A 23,303-nucleotide genomic window follows, 5' to 3' on the forward strand; every position below is an offset into this window, starting at 1 on the left:
TCTGGTCCTGCTACTGCTCAACTCTCACCGTTTTGGACTCCGCTCTCCTCCACTCAAGCTCCTGCTGCAGACACGATTACCACACGCGCGGCTGTGGACCGAACTGCACAGCTTTTGTCGGTTGCCGCACCACGGAGCATCCCTTCCCCCGAAACGCTCACGGACCAAAAACTGTGACCTCAACTCCCTCCCTCCCTGGCTGCAAAAGTCCATTGCCTTCCATTGGGCTTATTTTGTCTGAGTGTGTGTTCGAGTGTGTTGGCGCCTGTCCGTTAGATAAGCCTGTTTAAGATCTTCATTGTTGTGATTGTTATTGCTTTTATTAATCTCGTGTCAAGTCTGCACTGTCTGCTTTTGTAAGTTGCTTGTATAATTGTCACACCACACACCTCTCTCATCTTTCCCTGCATTACATCCCCAATAAACCTTTTGTTGTGCCACATGCTTTTCCTCGCTGATTGTAAATAAATAATAATTGTAGAAATGTTCCCAGCTCGCCTTTGTCTTTTCCCTCATTGGTCCAGCATGGTTCAGATCTAAGTTTAGCCGGGTCTCGATTCACAACAATCCATTCCTTCTAGCCGGTACATCCTTGGCAGTGCCGCTCAACTACATCCGATCCAGAAATGTAGTCGGTAGTTGGTAGAGTGATCCGGTTCAGACAAGGCGTACCGAGGGCGTGGTTCCCTGGTGGTCAAAACCACGTGGTTAATTAGGTAACCTGATTCTAGACAGGAGGACCCCAGGTCACGCGGGTGAGGTATTGGCGTCCACGGTCGGTTAAGCGAACCGCCGCTCACGGATACAATTCCGGGAATCGACGTAGCTAGTGGTCTTCTCACCCGACCCCACCGTCCTGCAACAATATATATATATATATATATATATATATATATATATATATATATATATATATATATATATATATATATATATATATATATATATATATATATTATTATAATTTTACATATATATTTATATTGTTGCGGGGTCAGTTGAGAAGACCACGAGGTGGGGGAAGCGACGTCGATTCCCACCAGACTCCCTGGAATTGTAGGCCGTCGCTCACGGATAATTCCGTGACGTGGTGGGTCGTTTAACCGACCGTGGACGCCAATAACTCAACCCCGTGACCGAGGGTCCTCCCGTCTATAATTATCAGGGAACCACGCCCTCGGTACGCTTTGTCCGAATCGGATCACTCTACCGGATCGGATGCAGCCGAGCGACACTGCCAAGGACGTACCGGCTGGAAGGAACGAATCGTTGGGGATAAAGACCCGGCTAAACTTGGATTCGAACCATGCTGGGCCAATGAGAGAAAAGACAAAGGCGATCTGGGAACATTCCTAATGACAATCTTATATATTATTTCCGAGTTTGTAGTTTCGTGTCGCACTATCTTCGACTTTGTTCTGCGCTTGAGTAACGTGATATTCGGCTTACATTATCTCAAAGACCATATGAGGTGCATGGTACAAAAAAAGTAAATAAAATGGTTCTGAAACAGTGAAATTGTATTCCACTTACTGCATTAAAGTAAAATTACTACTGATACTCTGCATCAGTTCCTTTCTCAAACACACCCACCCCAACATGTCGCGCAGAGCGCGGGTTATGCTAGTAATTTATTAACAAGCAAGCGAGGAAAAATATGTGGTATGACAAATATTTAGTGGGTATGTAACGCAGGGATAGAGGAGAGGTGTGGGGTGCGACAATAATACAAGCAACTTACTAGAGCAGACACAGTGCAGACTTGACGGGAGATTAATAACAGTTACAACAATAATGCTTTTCTGCAGGCTTACTTAACAGACAGGCGCCAGCACACTAGGTACGCACAGAAAAAGAAACCCCAATGAGAAGAGACTTTTGCAGCCAGGGAGGGATGGGAGTTGAGGTTATGCTCTCGGTACCTGGGCGTTTTGGGGGAGGGGATGCTCCGTGGTGTAGTACCCGACAATAGTCGTGTTATCTCTGGTCCAAGCTGCACGTGTGGAAATCGTGTTCCAAAGGAGGAGCTCGAGTGGAGAAGGGCGGAGTCCAGAGGGCAAGAGTGGAGCAGGAGGCGGGACCAGGCAGGAGGCGGGACCAGGCAGGAGGCGGGACCAGGCAGGAGGCGGTTTGTTGAGGAAAGACGTGGGCGGAGTCAAGAAGCAGGAGGTGATTCGTCGAGGTTTTATGGGCGGAGACAAACAGGAGGTGGGCCGTCGAGTAGAGACCTGGGCGGAGTCGAGAAGCAGGAACACTCCGTGTGAAAACACCCACACCGAACACACACTACCCAATTCCCAACACGGAGGATTTCTCTGTCCGTTGTAGAGCCCGAGGTTCTGGGGAGGGGGCATGCCAAATCCAACGTCATCGCCCGAGTCGGCCGCTCCAACTGGCTCCAACCCCTCACGTGGTCCACCAGCTTGGGCAGGGTTTTGGGCAGATGCTGGTGCAGCCCGCCCACGTTGCTGCCAAAGCGTACGTGACTCGCCGCACATGTCTGGTTTCGGGTAGACGTTGATTCACGGTTATGGTAGATGTTAGTGCAGCCCGCCCACCTTGCTGCCAAAGCGTACGTGACTCGCCGCACATGTCTGGTTTCGGGTAGACGTTGATTCACGGTTATGGTAGATGTTAGTGCAGCCCGCCCACCTTGCTGCCAAAGCGTACGTGACTCGCCGCACATGTCTGGTTTCGGGTAGACGTTGATTCACGGTTATGGTAGATGTTGGTGTAGCCCGCCCACCTTGCTGCCAAAGCGTACGTGACTCACCGCACATGTCTGGTTTTGGGTAGACGTTGATGCACGGTTATGGTAGACGAGACGAGGGGCAAGCAGGCAGATTTACCTCAGAAAAGAAAAGAAAAATAGTGGGCATTAAATAAAATGGGAAAAATGATTTTATAATCCTAACTATTAGACCATCGCAACACACTCCCTTGGTTTCCCACTAAACAAAAGGAAGGGGTCTATCTGCACATATATTACTGGCATAACTGTCTCGGGACACCTATCTGTAGTATGCATGCGGTTCCGAGAACTGCAACACTACCCCCCTCCCTTTTGCTAGACTCGACCCGAGTCGTTAACATTCGTGTGGCATGCAGGTGTAGGTTCCCCAAGTACATTTTATGGAAGGATCGCTGAGTGCGACATTTTGAATACATGTCCCAAAAATAAATAACCTAGTGCGATGCGTAACTAAACTAACAGACTCATTCGGACAATGTAGCTACATTGCCGGAACTAAACAAACAAACAGGTTGGTTAGAACGATATGCATTTCTAATATTTACATTACCCATGGCCCAGGGCCCAGGGCCTGTGACTTGAGGAGAGAACAATAAAGGCAACATTCGGGGTTGAGTGCAGCAGCAGGTAATCGATGATCAGGCATCTTCAGGACCCTCAATGGTCCTTTGTTTGTTGGTTTTATTTATTTTTCCTGTTCCTGGCTGCTGGAGGCAACTCACCCTAACACGGCAGGCCACACGCCGTCTCACAGTCCATTTGAACTGGCCTTTATAAACAACAAGATGTCCGGGCTGCACAAATGCAGTCCCCGGTAACACGGCTGCCTGCAGGGCAGTCCTTGCAAACACTTTCACACAGATGGTCCTGGCACACATGGTAAGTTGAATAATATGGTAAGGCAAATAAAGGCATGGGCAGGTATGGCAAATGGAGTCAAGGCAAAGGCAGAAAAAAGGCATGGCAAATGCAGACCAGGTAAGGTGCGATACAACAGGTCGGCACATGAAGCTGGCCGGCCTCGTTGTGGTCTCGTGAGGTTGTGAAGGGAGTGTGGTGGCGTTGGCCAGTCCGAAGACGGGCTCTGTCCTTCTCTACAGTCTCCCCCCAACCTATTGCCTATGCCTACCCTTGTACATACCCACCCCCATTAGTTTGTAACAAAAAAACAACTATATTTGGACTTAAAAATTTTTTTTTTTAAATAATTACGTGTGTCCCCAACCCCCTTATTGTCTTTATTCAGCTAACCTGTCCAAACTCTCTATTCCCAATCCGTAAGATCCCTTTTGAGAGGATCTGTCTGAGAGAGACAAGTGAATCTGTCTCGAGGCCCAATGCAACCTCAGAATAGCTCCCACAGGTTTCAGAAATTTACAAGGCGAGTCCAGCGGCCTAGGAACAGCGAAGAGATGGATGGTGCGAAGGGGTACACGTTGTCTATCTATCCTTGCATTTATTAAACATTAATCTATCCCCGGGGCTTTTCAACACACCTGTCTCTTTAAACTATTGGTTATAGCAACCACGATTCCTGTGTTGGTGTTCGTTATTAATTTGGGCCTGGCCCGCAAATTTTCTCCTTTGCTCTTGCACAATTTCGTGGCTGGGCAGCGTGGCTCCACTGGCAGGTCTACCCACCTGTCAAACTCAATCTTCCGCACCCACGGGTCTCTGAGACTGTCTCCGAGCCTATGAACGTGTGGAATGCCCTTCCTGGAATTTTCCCCGTCGATGCCCTCGTGGCATTTTGATGCTCTGGGTCCCGTGCCCATTACACTAACTCAGTCGCTTGGACCCATGGCCGACTACTTCGGAGCCCGGGGTGCCCTCGACTCAGTACGCATATTTCACCAGCTACGCTCCCAGCCGGTCAATAGTCTCCTGCTCCCTACAAAAAGGTTTCGTGCCTTCTTTCAACACCAACAACAAACCGACATCCTATTGGTTAATTTAACTCACCCACTTAAACTATTATTACACTAACCCCAGGTTCCCTTGGGTGGGATTCACTCCTCCCCCCAATCATTTGTTCGCACCATGCATTCCACATTCACTCCATTCACATTCGGACCCGCTGACCCACGTTCATGCATTATATATTTTTCTCTTTTTTATTTTTCACACGAACACTCGACTAACTACGTTCCCCTAACTAACTCGTGCTCCCCGTCATCCCTTATTCAAATGCATGTTCCATTTAACTCTATCGCTAAGCTACGTCCCCACTACCCATTCCATGTCTGTCCACGTCTCCAATCCATTCTAAATTGTAACCTAAATTTCCCTAACTCGTGTAACTGGGCCTCATGGAGGACTGCTCATACCTCCATGAAGCCGGTCTATCTAACGCTAAACCCTTCCCCTAACTAATGCTCCTTTGCCCCCGGGAGAATGTTCGCTACAATAGCACACAACCTACATTAACACTTAGTTCCTGTTTATGACCAGCGAATAGTTTGAACTCTTCCTGTGGCAATGTGTCTGGCCAACCCCCGATGGTGTACTCACGAATGCGTGAAAGCACAGCGTCCCTGCCTCTCATTAGACGTACATGCATAGGGGTGATCGGTGAACTCTCCATCGTGTCCATCAAGAGAATCACTTTTCTCAGAATTGGAGCATCAGGCCCAGTTTGTGCACGTGGAAGATGGCTCAGCATGCCAACATTGGCATTGGCCATTCCAGGTTTGTACACGATATGATAATCATAGGCTGCCAGGATTAATGCTCAACACTGAACTCGAGGTGATGCCATTGTTGGAATAGCCCGTTTTTCATTAAATAACCCTAGCAAGGTCTGTATTTATTTGAAAGGCACGGCCATACAGATGGATGTGAAATTTCTTAACTCCAAAATTACTGCAAGGTCTTCCTTATCGACCTGCGAGTTTCTGAGCTCGACATTATACCAACATGCGTGAAGCATAGTCAATCGGTCCCTCTGTCCTATCTGGCATTATGTGCACCAGCACTGCTCCGACACTGTATGGATTAGTGTCACATGACACTACTAGTTTATTGCTGTCATTGTAATGAATCAGGACGTGTGTGGATTTCAGTAAGCACTTTGCTTTTTGGATCCTTCTTCCATTGCCACCGCAACTCCTTCCATAGTAGGTGATGTAGAGGCTCAAATGCAGATGCCAAATCCAGCAAAAACTTGTCATATTAGTTCAGTAGCCCTAAGAAGGACTTTCGTTCTTTTACATTCTTTGGTGCAGGTGCATTGGTGATCGCCCTGATCTTCTCATCCATGGGCTATATCCCATTCATGATTAACTTGTGGTGCCATTGACACACCAAACAGTGAGCATGTGTATCTGAACAATACACGATGTGTGTTTATTGTGACAAATTCCCACGAAGTTTTTGACAAAATCAACTGCTGGTAGGCATGGCTCAAATCTCGCTTTGTGAAGAGTTTCTCCCCCCCCCCCCGCCCCCACCCAGAAAGTTTTGGGGTAGGTGTCTTAGCGGGCTGCCGGATTGACTGTAACCTTGTAGTCTCCGTATATCCGAACCGAGCTATCTCCTTTCATAACTGGGAAGATCGGACGGAGCTGCCCAACGAGAAAATTGTACAGGTTCTATGATCCCGGCCTTCAGCAACTAATCCAACTCCTGATCTATCTTCCCGCTTAGCGAAAATGGTACCGGGCGGGCTTTCATAAACTGAGGAACAGCATTTGGGTCAACATCTAGGTCGACCTCCGTTCCTTTCAGTTTTCCCAGCTCCAATGCGAAAAGGTCTCCGTAGTCCTTAATGAGTTTCCTCAATTAATCACTGGCATTGAGGTTGTTTACATCCTGCCAATTGAACTGGATTCCATTCCATTGGGACCATACTCTGTACAGAGCATCAGTGCTGACTAAGCAATCTCCTGGGCTATTGGGCACAACCCTGGACAGATCATCACTCCGACGCAGGATACTCAAATGGCTCAATCGTCCCAGCAAGCTGGTACTCATTTTGCAGACCTCGGAAGGATGACAGGCTGAGTCAAATCCGCCAGGTATTAATTAAACGGATGAGCGGGATTTGAACTCAGGACCTTACAATCCCAAGCCCGCCACCCTAACCATCAAGCAAACACCAGGCATAATTCAACCGGCTTGCCACAATCCCGTCCCAGCAGACTGGGCCTGAACCTCTCACCGCAATTAAGGTCAACTCTGCCTTCTGTGCCATACCTGACAGCGACTTCGAATTCTCCCACAATATCCACAGGTTTACCAGTATATGTGCGTAGTATGGTCTGACTGGGGCAGGTTGTCGGTCTGTTTGGGTTGGCTGCCCTCCACATCCCCTGGAACATAGCCTCACAAATCAGTGATACCAAAGACTCTGTATCTATTTGCATCTGCACTTCATTGCTTTGCACCTCCAACTTCACAGCCAGTTGTTTGGATTTGGCTTGGTTGCTTAATTTATGAAAAGGACTACATGTCCTCATCATTTTCCTCCTCTAACTGATATGTCTTGTATTCATACTTTTTTCTTGTTCCCTTTGGAGAGCTGTTCTTGCTCCGAGGAATACTTTGGGTTTTGGGTTTCAAACGACAGACTCTTGCAAAGTGACCCTTTTTTGCCACATGTATAGCAGTCCACGTTTCTAGCTTGATTATGAGCCGACCATCCACAGCGATTTTATTGCGAACCCCTCTTCAAAAGATGAAGCGCACACGGGAGGGAGGGTCTGGTGGCTATTCAAACTCGTCATCTTGTTCACTGCTCCCTGATCCCGCACTACTCCGATATGTTCATGGATATCCAATGCGTTCTTTTCCGCCAATTCGATTGACGAAACTATATTCAGGGCCTTGTCGAAATCCAATGTTGCTTTCGTCAACTAGACAGGAGGACCCAATCCAATGTTGCTGCACAATCACCAGCGGCTCAGATTCCGGTGTTGCTCGACGACTTTAATCAGCTCCGAAAATGAGACATCTCCCGGTTTCCTCAGTGTGAACAATCTTGACATGAGCTTGTACGTCGGTACCCCGCAAACACTCAGCATTATGGATGGTTGTTTCTCCACACTCGTAATGTCATTCGCTGCGAAAGAGTGCTGCATACACTGCGCTTACAGTGACCACTCTTCGGCTTTAAACTCTCCAATAATGCCAAATGTGGCCATGACTTCAGGAAGAGAGAACAAGACAGTCTTGTGGAAAAATCATTTGTCCTCGTCGCCAGATGTTCAGTTCTCCCAGAACCGAAATGCGTGTCTTCGAGAGGCTAAGAGAAACACGGGTTACGAGAATGCCGCCATTGTCAAACAAGCTTTCAATCCGCACCACCGTTACGCTTGCGCAGATGCAACACAGCAATACATCACAACTTTAAAGGTCGTAGAGAAAAAAAAAATCCAGAAGTTTACCGCTGTAGATGCAGTGTCTTATACACCACATTATTTAACACGTTACATCACTTCTTCATGCCTGTTGTTTGTGTCCTTTATGAAGTCCTTAAAAACAGGAAGTTTCCTGTCTGGACTGATTTTCAATTTTGTTTGACTGTCAGTCATGTAGACAGAGTAAAAAATTATCTCACTCCTCTCTGCGCATGTGTGGTCAGGACAAATTCATAGCCAAAGTTCTCCGAAACTACAGGTTCGTTTTCCGATTCATATTCCAATTCGTGTTCAAAATACAACATTCAGTTGAAATTAAGTTGTTCCTCGATCATAAATTGACGTTTATAGACAGATGGATCTACTGTCAGAAGTGAACCGATTGCTTCATCCTGCTTTTCGCTTCGTGTGCGTGGGGTAATAAATAGTGGGACTGGGGACGAGGGAAGCGAAAGTGCGGGAGAATAACTGGCAAATGAATGGCGCTCTCAAGGTAGTAGTTATAATCCCTCGTTATCCTAATGATAATCTTAACATGATCAGACTCAGTTGGGAACACAATACTAAGAAAATGGACAAAAGTGTGGGGGTGTGGTTTTTACTGAACCACCAAAGGGCCCCTTTATCTCAATCCAGCCTTGCCCTTAATGGCTGGCATCCTGAGCCGTGTGTCTGATGGTTCGGAGTCCTAGCTGTGTGTTCTATGGCTCGGCGTCCACTCTCTGGAGGGTCCAGAGCTGAGTGGTGCTGAGTTACGATCGTCCCGGCCATGTGTTGATAGCTGGATCATCCCGGCCATGTGTTGATAGCTGGATCATCCCGGCCATGTGTTGATAGCTGGATCATCCCGGCCATGTGTTGATAGCTGGGTGTCCACTCCCTGTTGGTCCTGGGCTAAGTAGTAATGCAGAGCGATCGAATCAGCCTTATCTAGGCAGCTTCATGCACCCCGCCACCTCCCTTTTGCTGTGCCGGTGTTGCGCATGCGCTCTTGCAGCCTGTGATAACACACGTTGCTACCCCTTTGTGAAATCCGTATGAGAGGCTTGACATAGAACGTATGTGCCCTCCATGTTGAGGAATGAGTTGCGAGAAGGAAAACACAATGGGGATGATTTACGCATCACACGGATGGGAGATGGGGAAAAAAAAAGAGACAGACACGACGTCCAGACATCCGATTCTGGTCGATGCTAATTGAGGTTTACAAATGGGGCGACGTGATTTACCAAACACTCATTAGGATATCACTGATAAATAATTTACTCCTCATTAAGCAGTAATTTTCCAAACAATATAGATGTATATCTTGTATCTTCTAATAAATATTTTCAAGTGTTTGTGTGGTTTGTTTGTGCGTTTGTACGTCATTCTTTCACGAACGAACTGCAGCACCAAGAGGCCCCAAATTTTTGGGTCGAAACTTCATAATCTGGCCAAGGGTTTGAGCTACCACTTGTTGGCATTGACATTCGTTTTGAGGCCACCAGAGGCCGCTATAAAGTGTATATTGGGATGTGGGGTCAGGCAGTGCTGCACCATGAGGCCACCATGAAGGAAACCACCATGACGCCAATATCTCTCGACCTTTGCAATGTCCAACACGTCCCAAAGTGTCCGCTGGGAAAAGCTCACCCACCCGGGCAATGCCGGGTATCTCCTGTTATAATAAATATCATAGGCTATATTTTTTCCATTTGTAGATATATATGTATATGTATGTATATGTGTATGCAAATATATATATATATATATATATATATATATATATATATATATATATATATATATATCCACCGATGAGCGAAAACATTATAATGACCACCTGCTTAATATGCTATTGGTCCTCGGTGTGCCGCCAAAAGAGTGTCGACCCGCCGAGGCATGGACTCTACAAGGCCGCTGAAGGTGTCCTGTGGTATCTGGCACCAAAACATTAGCAGTAGATCCTTCAAGTTCTGTAAGTTGCAAGAATATATATATATATATATATATATATATATATATATATATATATATATATATATATACATATATATATATATACATACATATATATACATACATATATATACATACATATATATACATACATATATATATACATACATATATATATACATACATATATACATACATATATATATATATACATACATATATATATATATATATATATATATATATATATATATATATATACATATATATATATATATTCTTCTTTCGGCTGTTCCCGTTAGGGGTCGCCACAGCAGATCATCCGTTATGATCTGCATAATTATTTGGCACATGTTTTACGCCGGATGCCTTTCCTGACGCAACCCTGGTCGCCTCTTACGACACAGGGATATGGTACACCTATTCTAACCGGGGCATATAGGCAACTGTATGCTCTATCTGTATCTCTCTCTCTCTCTCTATGTCCGCTGGACATATATATACACATATACATACATATATATATATATATATATATATATATATATATATATATACATATACATATACATATATATATATATATATATATATATATATATATATATATATATATATATATATATATATATATATATATATATATATATATGTATATATATATATATATATATATATATATATATATATATATATACACACATATACATACACATATACATACACATATACATATTCATATACATATATATATATATATATATATATATATATATATATATATATATACACATATACATATTACAAGAGGAGCGGAGCACATGAAGGTCGACCTGAGCACACGAATCCGAGTCTGGGCGGCATCATGGGCACTCCCGCTCGGGCTGGAGCCCTGCGGGCAAGCCATTAGCATTCGGGATCGCTGGGAAAGTTATTAGTTCGCCTTGTTATCGCGCAACATGGGAAGTTTTAAGCGTGCTTGGAGAGATTGGCATAACCCGAGTGAAAAGCGGGATTTAGGAATTTTTCGTTTAAAGCTCAGCAGGAGAGACGCAGATGGTCCATAGATGGAGTGGCGCTCGGGTTATTCTAGATGTGTGCGCTTGAACCCGTACCGGCACACAATGTGTCCCTATAGGTATAGCCTGACCCCGTCACCCTTTGAAGGGTTCACGTCGTCTCTGAGTCTCTGGATTACAATCTCTGCGGCGATTCTTCTCGCGTTTTAGTTCGGAATAGTGTACAGTCGGTTCATTCACTCTCACATTCATCGACAGTGGCAGGTGAAGATTACTGGTGCTGGCAGGAGAGCTCCGATGTATAGCAAACTTGTCTTTCAGCTAATGAGCTGTCCAGAGTCTGGGTTTGATCCTCGGATGCTTCTCTGGTAGAGCGTTGCATCATACGGAGGAGCTTCAAGATGGTTGTCACGTTTGCCACTAATAGCTTGGGATAATTCAAGATCACAAGGAATCTCATCGATCTTGAAAAGGGAAGGTCATTGTGTGCCGGTACCGAGGTCAAATTCCAAACTGCTGCCCTGAAAGTAGAGAGCTTGTTCAGCTGCACTCGTCCAGGATTTCATTTCTCAACTACAACGGCACTTGGTGAAGCGCATACCTCCGCCAGGCTGAACAGTATACGTTTTGAATCCCACTGATAGGCCGGATCTGGAATCGGACCTGAAGCAAAATCAAATCGACTTGTTCTTGTCGAGTCACCAACTCGTCCACCAGGTTTTGTCCAAATGCGTCCATAACTTTTTATACATAATTCCATAAACTCACAGACAGGGTGAAAACATCACCTCCGTCCGTCCACTTTCGGTGATGGAGGTAATCACATGAAGCATTCAAGACTTGTCAGTGCATTGATCTGATTCTGATTCTGGATCATGGTGATTGACTCCGATTATTATTGGCTGATAACTTGTGTCGAAATCTAAGGCTCATCAAATACGAAGTTCCCATCGTCCATCACATCAAGGGGTAAAGTCTTTACCTTATTTGTTTTGAGTAAGGTTCAAAATAAACTGTCGTCAAAAGTGGAGTTGGGGGAGAAACTTGTGAAACAGTAACCATCACTACTACATGCATCACAGGCATGTCCTGCTGAAGGACTCGAGGGCAGGAAAGTTTGCCCTCTAACCTCCACCTCCTGCAAAGAAATTATACCACCCCACCCTCCCAAGAAATTTTGAAATTATAGGCTTCATTTTACATACTCTGTCATGTTTTGTAAAATATTTTAAAATTAACTCTGACGTTAATGAGGTGGGGAGTGGGGAAAGGATGTAAAATATTTGTTTCAACTAATTTAAAGAGAATTTATTTTTTGGCAATGGGGCCAAACATGATGTAACTGCAGTTATCAATCTTTAATTGTGAAAGCTATCTAATTCAGCAAAATTTGGTACAAAATTAGAATTCAACACTTAATGTTATGCTCTTTGCGCATTTTCTGAGTTTGTTTGGTTTCGGTCAACTTGGCCAAAGTATTTCATCCTTGAATAATTAGTTTGGCAAAAAATGATTCACCAATGCCAATATGTCTATCTTGTCTGCGTGATCTTTCACAGCATGGCAGATCAGAGCATTGTTCAGCCTCTGTTGGCTCATGGTTGACCTCCGATTTCATGTCTGGCATTGAGGATCTCCATCCATTGTTGTTGAGTAATTGTTGAGAGAGCAGAAGCAGCATATCCAGGGTAGAGTGACCTGGTCTGAAACCAAAATGATGATTGGAAATCAAGCCATTAGAAAAGAGGAAGGATTTCATATCTGAGGCGATGATGGATTCCATCACCTTGCTGATGATTGGGAGAAGGCTGATTGGTCTGTAGTTGCAGGGATCTGTTTTTGCACCTTTTTTTGTGCAGGGCGGTAATGTTTGCTGATTTCCAAGCAGATGGCGGATGATCTTGAGCAAGAGAAAGGGTGAGCAAGAGCAGCAGAGCAGGTTTTTTAGGACACGTGGGCTGATGCCGTCTGGACCGGTTGCAGAATCTGAGTCGAGGTTTGACAGCAAACTCTCCGCCTTGTCAGGAGAAAATGACAGAGTCTAGGGACAGCTGGGTACGCCATCCAGCCCCCTCTCCGCATCCCCAGCATCCCACACCCTCTCCACTTCCCCAGCATCCCACCCACTCTCCACTTCCCCAGCATCCCAGCTCCTCTCTACTGCCCCAGAACCCCACTCCTCTGCTTCCCCCTTCATCGCACCACCTCCCTGCTCAACCCATATCCAATTCCACATCCTTCTGCCTCCCACTCTCACCGCTCTCCCACCCCCCCTCCTCCATCACCTCCTCCCCTTCCCGATCTCTTCGGACCTCCAACATCCGAGGTCTTTCCTCCAAAGTGACAAATTCCTCACTCCAAGCTGCCAATGGCAAACATGACATCTGCCAAACAGAACCTACAAGATATCCCCGATTCCTCGGTGTCTTTCTCTGGATGTTGTCTTTTCCAGTTCGACAAGCCTGAACTCAGTTCCGGTGGCGGAATTGCAGTTCATGTGAAGAACTCCATTTTCGACTGTTCGTGTACTACTCTTCCCTCTCCTAACTCCCAGCAATACCCTTGGTTGTGCTTTCCCCTCCGCAACCACCTCCTGTTTGTCTGTGTGCTACACCGTCCTCCTAAAAGGGATGACTATTTACATCTCTCTCTCTGCCACCACGGACCACCTTATAACCATTCATCCCGACTCTCTTTTCCCGACTTCATCCCGATTCATTCATCCCGATTCATTCATCCCGACTCTCTTTTCCTCATATGTGGTGATTTCAACTGTCAGCATGCCAAATGGCTCTGTGTTGGTACTCGTCCCTCTTCAACTATCCATGGCATTGCAGCAACAATCTTCTATGACTCCACGGGCCTAATCAAATCAATGAACTTTCTGACCTGGATTCCTCCCAATGGCATGTCCTTCCTTCTGGACTTGTTAATGAGAATTTTCCTACTAATGCCTCCTTTTCTTCTTCTACCCAAGAGGTTCATATGATTATGTGCTTGTGAGAGTCAACATCTCTCTGGCTATTGTCAGAAAGCTGCCTCAGCACTGTTGAGACTGGCAGTACACTCAAATTGACTGGCAGGTATGGATGCCGACAGCCAGGATATGCCTGGGGGCAATATTAAGTGTAGCGCCCCCTTCATATATATATATATATATATATATATATATATATATATATATATATATATATATATATATATATATATATATATATATATATATATATATATATATATATATATATATATATATTTTTTTTTTAACAAGCTATATGGAGGTTTCAATATTTTCCTCATCAGAAAGACATGCCACATTTAATGGAAAATGGGGTGTTATTTACATTTTTCCAACATGCAGATTTGTTTGACCCATTTCAGCTGGATGGGGTGTGGGAAACACTCGTGTTCATTTACGTCATGACATCGTTACCGTGATTGTCATTAGCCCGCACTCATGAAGTGAGAAGCAGGGTTAAGCAATCAGTCATACGTGCGTGTCTGCATTTTGCTATTCCCCTTTCTCTGGAACCGCTTGTCGGATTGACACGAAATTTTCACCATCAGCGTGACTGCTCATGTAGAATGTTTTCTTCATGATAACTATGACGTCATAGGTCACGTGGCGTGGCAGCTATGTTGGAAAAAGGAGAAATGTAGGACCACTGTATCTCCGAAACTTCAAAGTGAAAAAAAATTGAAACTTGGCACATGGTGAGTACTCATCATGGGGAATAAGTGTGATTGTGTTTTTATAAATTATGTTATAGGTGCCTTTGTAATGACATCATAATTGCATACGTAGAATGCTACATCCGATCAGTATGAAAATTTTTGAGGGTCACCTCAGGATAAATTGCTCAGCAGAAAAAAAAAATTGATGATGTCAACTGTCACGTGGTTCCAGCAGCCATTTTTTTCTTTCTTTCAAAAACCTTCAAAAATCTTCTTCTCCAAAATGGCTGAACAGATCGAGGCGAAGCTTTACATATGGCCGCTTATCCATGAGGAACAAAAAGTTCCCCACCTTTGACATCATATGTCACATGGTTTGGCAGCCATACTGGATTTACCCTATAACCTTTAAAAATCTTCTTCTCCAGAATGGCTGGACAGATCGAGGGGAAACTTCACACACATGTTCCCCCAGCCGTGGGGATATCAGGGTATTCATGAATAATTGATAGGTAACATGGTTTGGCAGCCATATTAGATCGAAGGAAAATATTTAAAAAATTCTCTCTCCAGGACTGTACCGATTTGGTCTTCCATTTGATTTGAATTTAATTTTTTTTTTAATCCCATTCTCAATTCATTTGAATAAAGAGGACATATTGGGTCTGGTATCTGATCAAAGCGAGATGTCTTGGTACCCAGTCATCACTGCCAGCAGTTATAAAGTGGCAATTCTAGTGTTAAGAGCATACATTGAAAACCGCTCCTGTATACACAAGTGTGCTCACAATTCTATACACAAGGCAATTCTAGTGCTCCAATTCTCTCATACACAACTGCTCCTGTATACTGTATTTCCCACCTGAGAAGGTGGAGAGGTTTCCGGGCAAACCTAGACTTCAATTCTGCAACAGACCCAGATGGCATCAGTGCTGAATCATAAAAACCTGTTCTGCTTCTGTTGCTCATCCTCTTTCTGCTCTATTCTCTTGATCATTCTCTTTGGGTCAGTTTCCAGCTGCCTGGAAGTTAGCCAACATCACTCCAATAAAAAAAAAGATGATGCAAAAACTGATCCTCTTTAATGCAGGCCTCCGAGCTTGCTTCCTATAAGCTCGGTCATGGAATATGTTATTGCAGTTGACATCAAATCCTTCCTTTTCTCCAACGACCTGAACTCAGATCATCTGTTCAATTTCAGACCCAGTCATTCTACCTTCGACATCTTGCTTCTACACTTTAAACAATGGGTGGAAGCCCTAAGTCTCAGACATGAGATCAGGGCCCTCTCTCTGGACACATCTTGAGCATTTGATCATCTGGCACCCTGCCAAACTCTCTGCTTATGGCATTCAAGGTCACTTCCTCTCATCGATTACTGACTTCCTCCACTCCCATATTCACTGTGTAGCTCTTAACGGGATCTCCTCTCCTTGTCAAGGCTGGGGTGCCCAGAGGAAGTCTCCTGGGCACAGTCTCCTTTCTCCTCTTCATCAATGATCTTTCTGATTCCCTGGAAAATCCTCTTTATCTCTTTACTGATTATTCCATCCTCTGCCATATCATTTCTTATCCTTCAGGCAGCAGCCTCTCACGTCTCTGAAAATCTTGATAAAAATCAGGAGCTGGTCCCACACTTGGAATATGCCTTTCAACCCTGACAAATCCCACACATTCACCCTGTCTCTCTCAAGAGACTGTTTGGTAAACCCTCCCATCTACTTCCGAACCAAGCCACTTGAACAAGTTGAGTCACTAAAACTTTAGGCCTCACAATCAGCCAGGATGTTCGGCAGGCAGACCATATTTCCAAGATGGTCTCCAAAACCAGCCACTGACTATGCATTCTTCATAGGGCCTTTCTGTGGCCAATCTGAACATTTTTGCAGCTTGGTGGAGTACTGCTCTCCCCTTTGGGCTGATGCCCCTGCCTCACACATTGCCCTTCTTGATGCCGTGGAAAGCAATGCCCTCAAAATCATTGGGACCTCCCGTGACAATGCGAATTGTCTAAGCCTGTTACTTTCGCCTCGCAGACAGGTTGGTGGGCTCTCTGTATTCTACCGCCTCCTTTTTGGTCTTGCATCCTCTGCCCTCTGTTGGATCTGCCCCTCCCAGGTTTCTGGAGGGTGCTCACTATCTGCTCGTAATTCTGTTCTTGTTAAACTCCCCAATTCCAGGCTCACTGCTCACCTACACTCATTTGTTCCTCCTCCCTCTCATCTGTGAAACCAACCTCCCCCGTCTGTTCCGTCCCATTGTTCTCTCCAGCACTTCAAGAAAGTTGTTCACCACTACTTCAGGTCATCCCCCATCCATACTCATGATATTTTCTACCACAAATGACCCATTCCAAGCACTCCCTCTTTCAGGTTATTACGATTCTCACCTCCTTCCACTTTTCATTTGTTCATTGTCGGTTAGTTTGTTCCTTTTCTGTTCAACCTTTCACTTTAATCTTCTCTTGAAGTCTTTTTGCTGTTTCATTCAACTTATGTGCAGCTTGTTCATCTCCTTCTCCCCCTCCCCTTGATCTCACTCTTGCTCACTTCGTCAACACGATTCCAAAATAATAACATATTAATAATAATATTAACAATAATAGTGATAATCATAAGGATAATAATCTAAATAACTCGTCCTCCCACCCCTCTGGTGAGAATGGGGAGACGACTTGCCATTTTCGCCTGTACACGGATAATAATGCAAGTGGTTCAACCCCTGATCCCTGCCAGATGGAGGGGGTATTGACACCATATTTCGCTCCCTGAGGGAGTGGGTATCACAAGCAAGATAAAAAGCTCCACATGAGGGCATGAGCATGGACCACTATCCAATAGTGGAAGTGTGCCATTGGCGCACGGATTTGCAAACGTTTCGCATATTATCCTTACTTCGCAAGATGGCCTTGCCAAAGAGGCGCTGATCCCGTGTGGAAGTGCTGCAGTTCCATCTGTGGTTCTTGAACTGGTGCTGACATTCACGCAGCCAATTCCGTGTACCTCTTGCGACAGCACGCATCACGTCTGCGTGCCCAAGGCACAGCTGTCGCTGACGGCCCAAGAGGCCTGGCACATGTTCACAGCTCACATGGAGACCCAGTGCACCCATCAACCTGAACAAACATGCAGCAACATATGTATTATGCCATCGTCTGCAGGACATTCACAAATCAAATCGAATTGATGACTCATTGTTAGGTGTTCCTCTCTATACATCCATAAAGATAAAAGTCCACATTTTCTACTGCATAATACACATCCATCAAATTAACTGTGAGCTTAAAACAAAATGTCTAAAATCTCAGTAGAAGCTCGCCATAGAATTGTATTTCTGCAATTATAAGGAAAAACATGGAGTGAAAGAGCGAGTTAGTATCACTCGATTTTTCAAGGTGTCGTATCTGAAGCACAAGACAATCAACATGTACAGAGAAGCATTATCTGTAATTCACAAACCCAGGAGTGGAAGAGCCACAAAGTTGTCTAACAAGTATGAGCAATACTTGAATATAATACCCTTAAGGAATTGAATGAAGACAAGTTTTGAATTGACAACAGAACTGACAGAAGCACAAGGTGATCGAAGTTCGAAGTTCGTTTAAAAGTTCGAAGTTCATTTTTCACATCAGGAATTAAAGGATGTACTGCACTAAGAAAATCTCTGTTAAGAAAGGCAAGCAAGACAAAAAGGCTAAAATATGTACAAGAACACAGAAATGTGACTGTGGAAAATTTGGTCAAGGGTGTTTTGGAGAGACGAGCCCAAGTTTCAATGACTTAGATTGAATCGAAGAACGTTGCCTTGGTGTACTCCAGCTTTGACAGGAAGAGGAGATGAAAGGGGTTCGTTGAAAAGCACACGTTCTCCACGAGAGTGGAGGAAGTCAGTAACTGAAGATTGGAGTTGGCCTTGGATTCCATAGGCAGACAGTTTGGAAAGCAAGGCAGGATGCCAGACTGTGTCAAAAGCTTGAGATATGTCCAGAGAGATAGCGCTGATCTCATGTCTGATATTGAGGGCCTCCAGCATTTTGGGGAGAGTCGAAGCAGCATGTCCAAGGTCGAGTGACCAGGTCTGAATCTGAATTGATGATCTGAGATGAGGCTGCTGGAGAAAAGGATTGATTTTATGTCAACTCTCTCGATCGAGTGCAGCTTGTGGCTGCTGGTTGCATCATTGGTTAGGATGCGGATATGCCGCTGATGCAGTGTCCCCCTTACCAGAACACTGGTGTTCATTTTGCTGACCTCGGAAGGATGACAGGCTGAGTCAACCCCCCTGATGTTAATTCAGTAGCCAGCGGGGCTCGAACTTAGGACCCCAAGGATCCCAAGCCACCACCCTAACCACTAAGCCAACACCAGTCCATTTTATGTCAACTGTGATGATGAATTCCACGACCTTGCTGATGATTGGAAGTACAGAAAGCTAATTGGGCGGTAGTTAAGGAGATTCGTTTTTTCACATTTTAGCTCACTTGGACTTTAGTCCAGTGGGCTTATGCAATTGAGCAGTGTCGGCAGGTGAGTGAGTGAGTGAGTGAGTGAGTGAGTCAGTCAGTCACTCAGTCAGTAAACCCTTCAGTCAGTATCGCTTGAATCAAACACTCAATGTTGATGAAACTTAGCCACAAGCTTCATATCTGATGCCGAATGAGGGTCTATTGACTGCATCAAAATCTGTGCTCATAAAGGGGGTCTGCTGGAGTGTTTTTGACCTTCCAAAATCGGTATTTGCTCTCTTCTCCAAAACTACATACACAATTTTTAGATCCTCGTCAGAGGATCTCGAAGTCTTACTCACGTTGTTGTTCTTGTGAACTTTTTTGTTTCACAGCCTACAGTTTTCATCGAAACTTCCTGAAACTTGGCATATACTGTACATGTAAAAAGACCCTGCGCAGACAGTAACCATCCTCGATTGCGAAAATTAATCTGAGAAAAAAAGTTATGACGTCATAATGTCTCCGCTAATGGAAATCACCCAAAAAAATTATCTCTGAAACAAGGAATAGAAAGCTTTTTGAATTCTGTTTGCGGGATTGGAACGGGGCATGAGCAGAGATAATTTAACGCACAAATAATACATCATTATGACGTCATATCCGTTTTTATTACGTCATTCCTATTTTTTGTTTCACAGTCCAGAGTTTTCATCGGATATTCATGAAAAGTGGCATGTATAAGCATAAAGTCCATGCGCAGGCAGAAACCATCTCCGATTTAGAAAATTCTTCGGAGAAAAAAGTTATGATGTCATAATATCACCGCTGATGGAAATCGCCTATACCATTATCTCCGAAACTAGGGAAGCTTTTTGAATTCTGTTTGCAGGAATCAAACGGGGCATTTGCACAGATGATTTGACGCAAATCTGATACATCACAATGACGTCATATTCATTTTTTTTTTTTTTTGTATACCTTGGTCGAGGCTCGTATGAGAGCTAACACACAACTCACAGCAAGGAGGCATGAGACAAGAGGGGCGGGAGTGGAAGGGACAAAACAGTGGGGAACAGACACATTAGGTGAACTGTGGAAGGGAGAGGGATGGGGATGGGACGGGGAACATGGCGAAGAGAAGATGGACATTTCAGGGACTTTCAGGAAGGAAAGCAGGAGAAATGAAGGAAGTGGGCTTGGGTGGATTATCGGGGGTAGAAAAGATCGAGGATTTGGATGGGGGAAGATAAGAGGTGGTGGTGAACAGCTGTTTTGAAAGCCTGGAGGGAAGAATGGGAAAGAATAGAGTGAGGAAGTTTATTCCAAAGGCAGGAAAAAAGAGGAATGAAAGAGTGAAGATGAGCAGTGATTCGTGATTTTGGTAGTTTTACCAGAAGGGGGTTGTTGGCGGACCTTGAGCGCCCTGTGGAAATGTGGTGGGGACAAATCGCAGAGAGAGCAGGGGGGCAAGGCTGGAGAGGAGTCGGTAGAAGACAGAAAGACCACCGACCAACCTGCGGTGATTGAGTGAGAGGCCCAAAGACTCAGCTTCATTGCGGGAGATGCCGATGATCTTAAATGCCCTGGTTTCGACAGCGTGAAGCCGAGAAAGGTGGGAGGCAGGAGCACCAGCCCAGAGGGGAGAGCAGTACTCCATCAGGCTACGGACAGAAGCTTTGTAAGTGGTCAGGAGCTCAAGAGGGCCGAGGAAGGACTTAGCACGACGGAGGATTCCCAGTCGGCGACTGGCTTTTGAGGCGAGGTTGGAAATGTGACTTTCCCAGGAAAGGTCATGGCAGATAGTGAGACCTAGAAGCTTGAAAGAAAAGACTTCTTCCAGAGGATTGTTGAGAAAGTGGATGGGGGGGTTTTGTAAACGGTCCTTTCGAAGAGACATAGTGAGAGTGTGAGATTTGTCTGGATTGAAAGACATGTTCCACGTGTTGGACCAGTTTGTGATTTTATCCAGATCTGCAGTGAGCGAAGAAGCTGCTGCTTGCCGGTCTGAGGGATGACAGATGGTACGGCAGAGGGTGGAGTCGTCGGCAAAGAGAAATAGAGGATTTTCCAGAGAGTCCGAGAGATCATTGATGAAAACCAGAAAAAGAACAGGGCCCAGAACGCCACCTTGAGGAACTCCAGCCTGGACAGGAAGAGGGGATGAAAGAACTCCATTTAGGGCCACACGTTGACTGTGACAGGAGAGGAAGTCTGCGAGCCATGAGTGGAGATGGCCTTGAATACCATGGGAAGAGAGTTTGGTGAGTAGGGCAGGGTGCCAGACTGTGTCAAAAGCACGTGATATGTCCAGGGATTGGGCTCGGATTTCCTGTCTGGCATTGAGGACCTCCATCCATTGATGGGAGAGCAGTAGCAGCATATCCAGGGTAGAGTGACCTGGTCTGAAACCAAATTGATGATTGGAAATCAAGCCATTGGAGAAGAGGAAGGATTTCATATCTGAAGCGATGATGGATTCCATCACCTTGCTGATGATTGGGAGAAGGCTGATTGGTCTGTAGTTATAGGGATCTGTTTTTGCACCTTTTTTATGCAGGGCAGTGATGTTAGCAGATTTCCAAGCAGATGGCAGATGACCTTGGGCAAATGAGAGGGTGAATAGAACAGAGAGAGGGTGAGCAAGAGCAGAAGAGCAGGCTTTGAGGACACGTGGGCTGATGCCGTCTGGACCGGTTGCAGAATCTGACTCGAGGTTTGAAAGCAAGCTCTCCACCTTGTCAGGAGAAAAGGATACAGAGTCCAGGGACAGTTGGGTGCGACTGGGTAAAGTGGGTAGAGATAGTGATGGGTTTGGGACACAAGATTTAGCTGCAAACACCGAGTTTAGACATTCAGCTTTATCACGTGTGGAATCAGCAGTGCGGCCATTTGAGGTAAGGGAGGGGATGGAGGGGGAACATACACCAGAAACAGATTTGATTAGACGCCACCAGGATTTTGAGGAGGGAGAGAGGTTTGAGAGTTCAGACTTGAGATGAGAAAGATGTTGTTTTCTGGCTCTCCTGAGGGTAGATACACACTTGTTCCGAGCTTTGTGGAAAGAACTGAGATTGCCCTCAGTTGGGTTTGCTTTCCATGAGGCAAAGGCAAGTTGTTTCAGGACAACTGCCTCACCACAAGCTTCAGTAAACCAAGGGCGGGAGGAAGGGTAGGACAGCTGAACACGAGAGGGGATAAATCTGTGCATGAGGGAGAGCAAGTTTCTTTGAAAGAATTCCCAGGATGAGTTGATGTTTGAGAAAGTAGTGATAGGAGACCAGTCTGTAAGTTTGATGGCTGCTCGGAGACCCTGCCAGTCGGCTTGAGTGAAATGCCAGACTCGACGGCGGTGAGGTGGTTCTCTGATAACAGCCAGAGAGATGTCCACTTTGACAAGGACGTGGTCAGAAGAACCAATTGGAGCGAAGGAAGAGCAGCAGATATTGTCAGGGAAATTTGTCAAAATCAGATCCAGAAGAGATGGAGTACCATTGGTTGAGATCCGGGTCGGGAAGTTGACCGATTGAGTCAGTCCCAATGAGTCGCAGAAAGCTTTTGCTGAGGTGCCATGGCAGGTGAGAGAGGTACCCACACCTAGCCAACTGGCGTGATGACAATTGAAGTCACCACATAAGAGGAAGAGAGAGTTTGGATGAGAAGATAGAAGATGGTCCATGTTTTCGGATAGTGAGGTGTAGATGGAGTCATCACTGTTCGGTGGACGGTACAGTACACATATAAACATGAGGTGGGAGTGGAGGGGAAGCCGAAGCCAGAGGTATTCCTGGGGGTGTGGGGGAGTGAGAGCAGTGCATGGAGAGTGAGGAATAGAGTCTTTGATGAAGAGAGCAACACCTCCACCAGGACGAGGCTCAGGTCTGTCATACCGTAAGAGGGACTAACCAGGGAGAGATACTTGGGAGTCAGACACGTCTTGGGAGAGGAAAGTTTCTGTTAGGCAGATAATGTCTGGTTTGTCAGTGGCAACCTGTATGGAAAGATCTGAAAGGTTTGAGCGAAGGCCCCGGATATTTGAGGTCCACACTTTTAATGAAGAGGAAGGGGAGGAGGCTTTGGGTGCAGGAGGTGGAGGGGGGGGAGGGTAGGACAAG

General features: G+C 45.3%; 1 protein-coding gene across 1 annotated transcript in view; it reads right to left on the reverse strand.

The window, feature by feature from the left end:
- Nucleotides 1-23,303, reverse strand: part of LOC147018321 (protein Wnt-2b-like) — a 75,007-nt gene that overhangs the window by 32,720 nt on the left and 18,984 nt on the right. The window contains exon 2 of the mRNA XM_085900075.1: nt 17,639-17,859. Coding sequence (XP_085756201.1) covers nt 17,639-17,859 — 221 coding nt within the window. The remainder of the gene's footprint in view (nt 1-17,638; nt 17,860-23,303) is intronic.

Source organism: Eptatretus burgeri, chromosome 10 (genome assembly GCF_056783735.1).
Source record: "Eptatretus burgeri isolate ZD-2024b chromosome 10, Ebu_testis_v1, whole genome shotgun sequence".
NCBI classification, from domain to species: domain Eukaryota; kingdom Metazoa; phylum Chordata; class Myxini; order Myxiniformes; family Myxinidae; genus Eptatretus; species Eptatretus burgeri.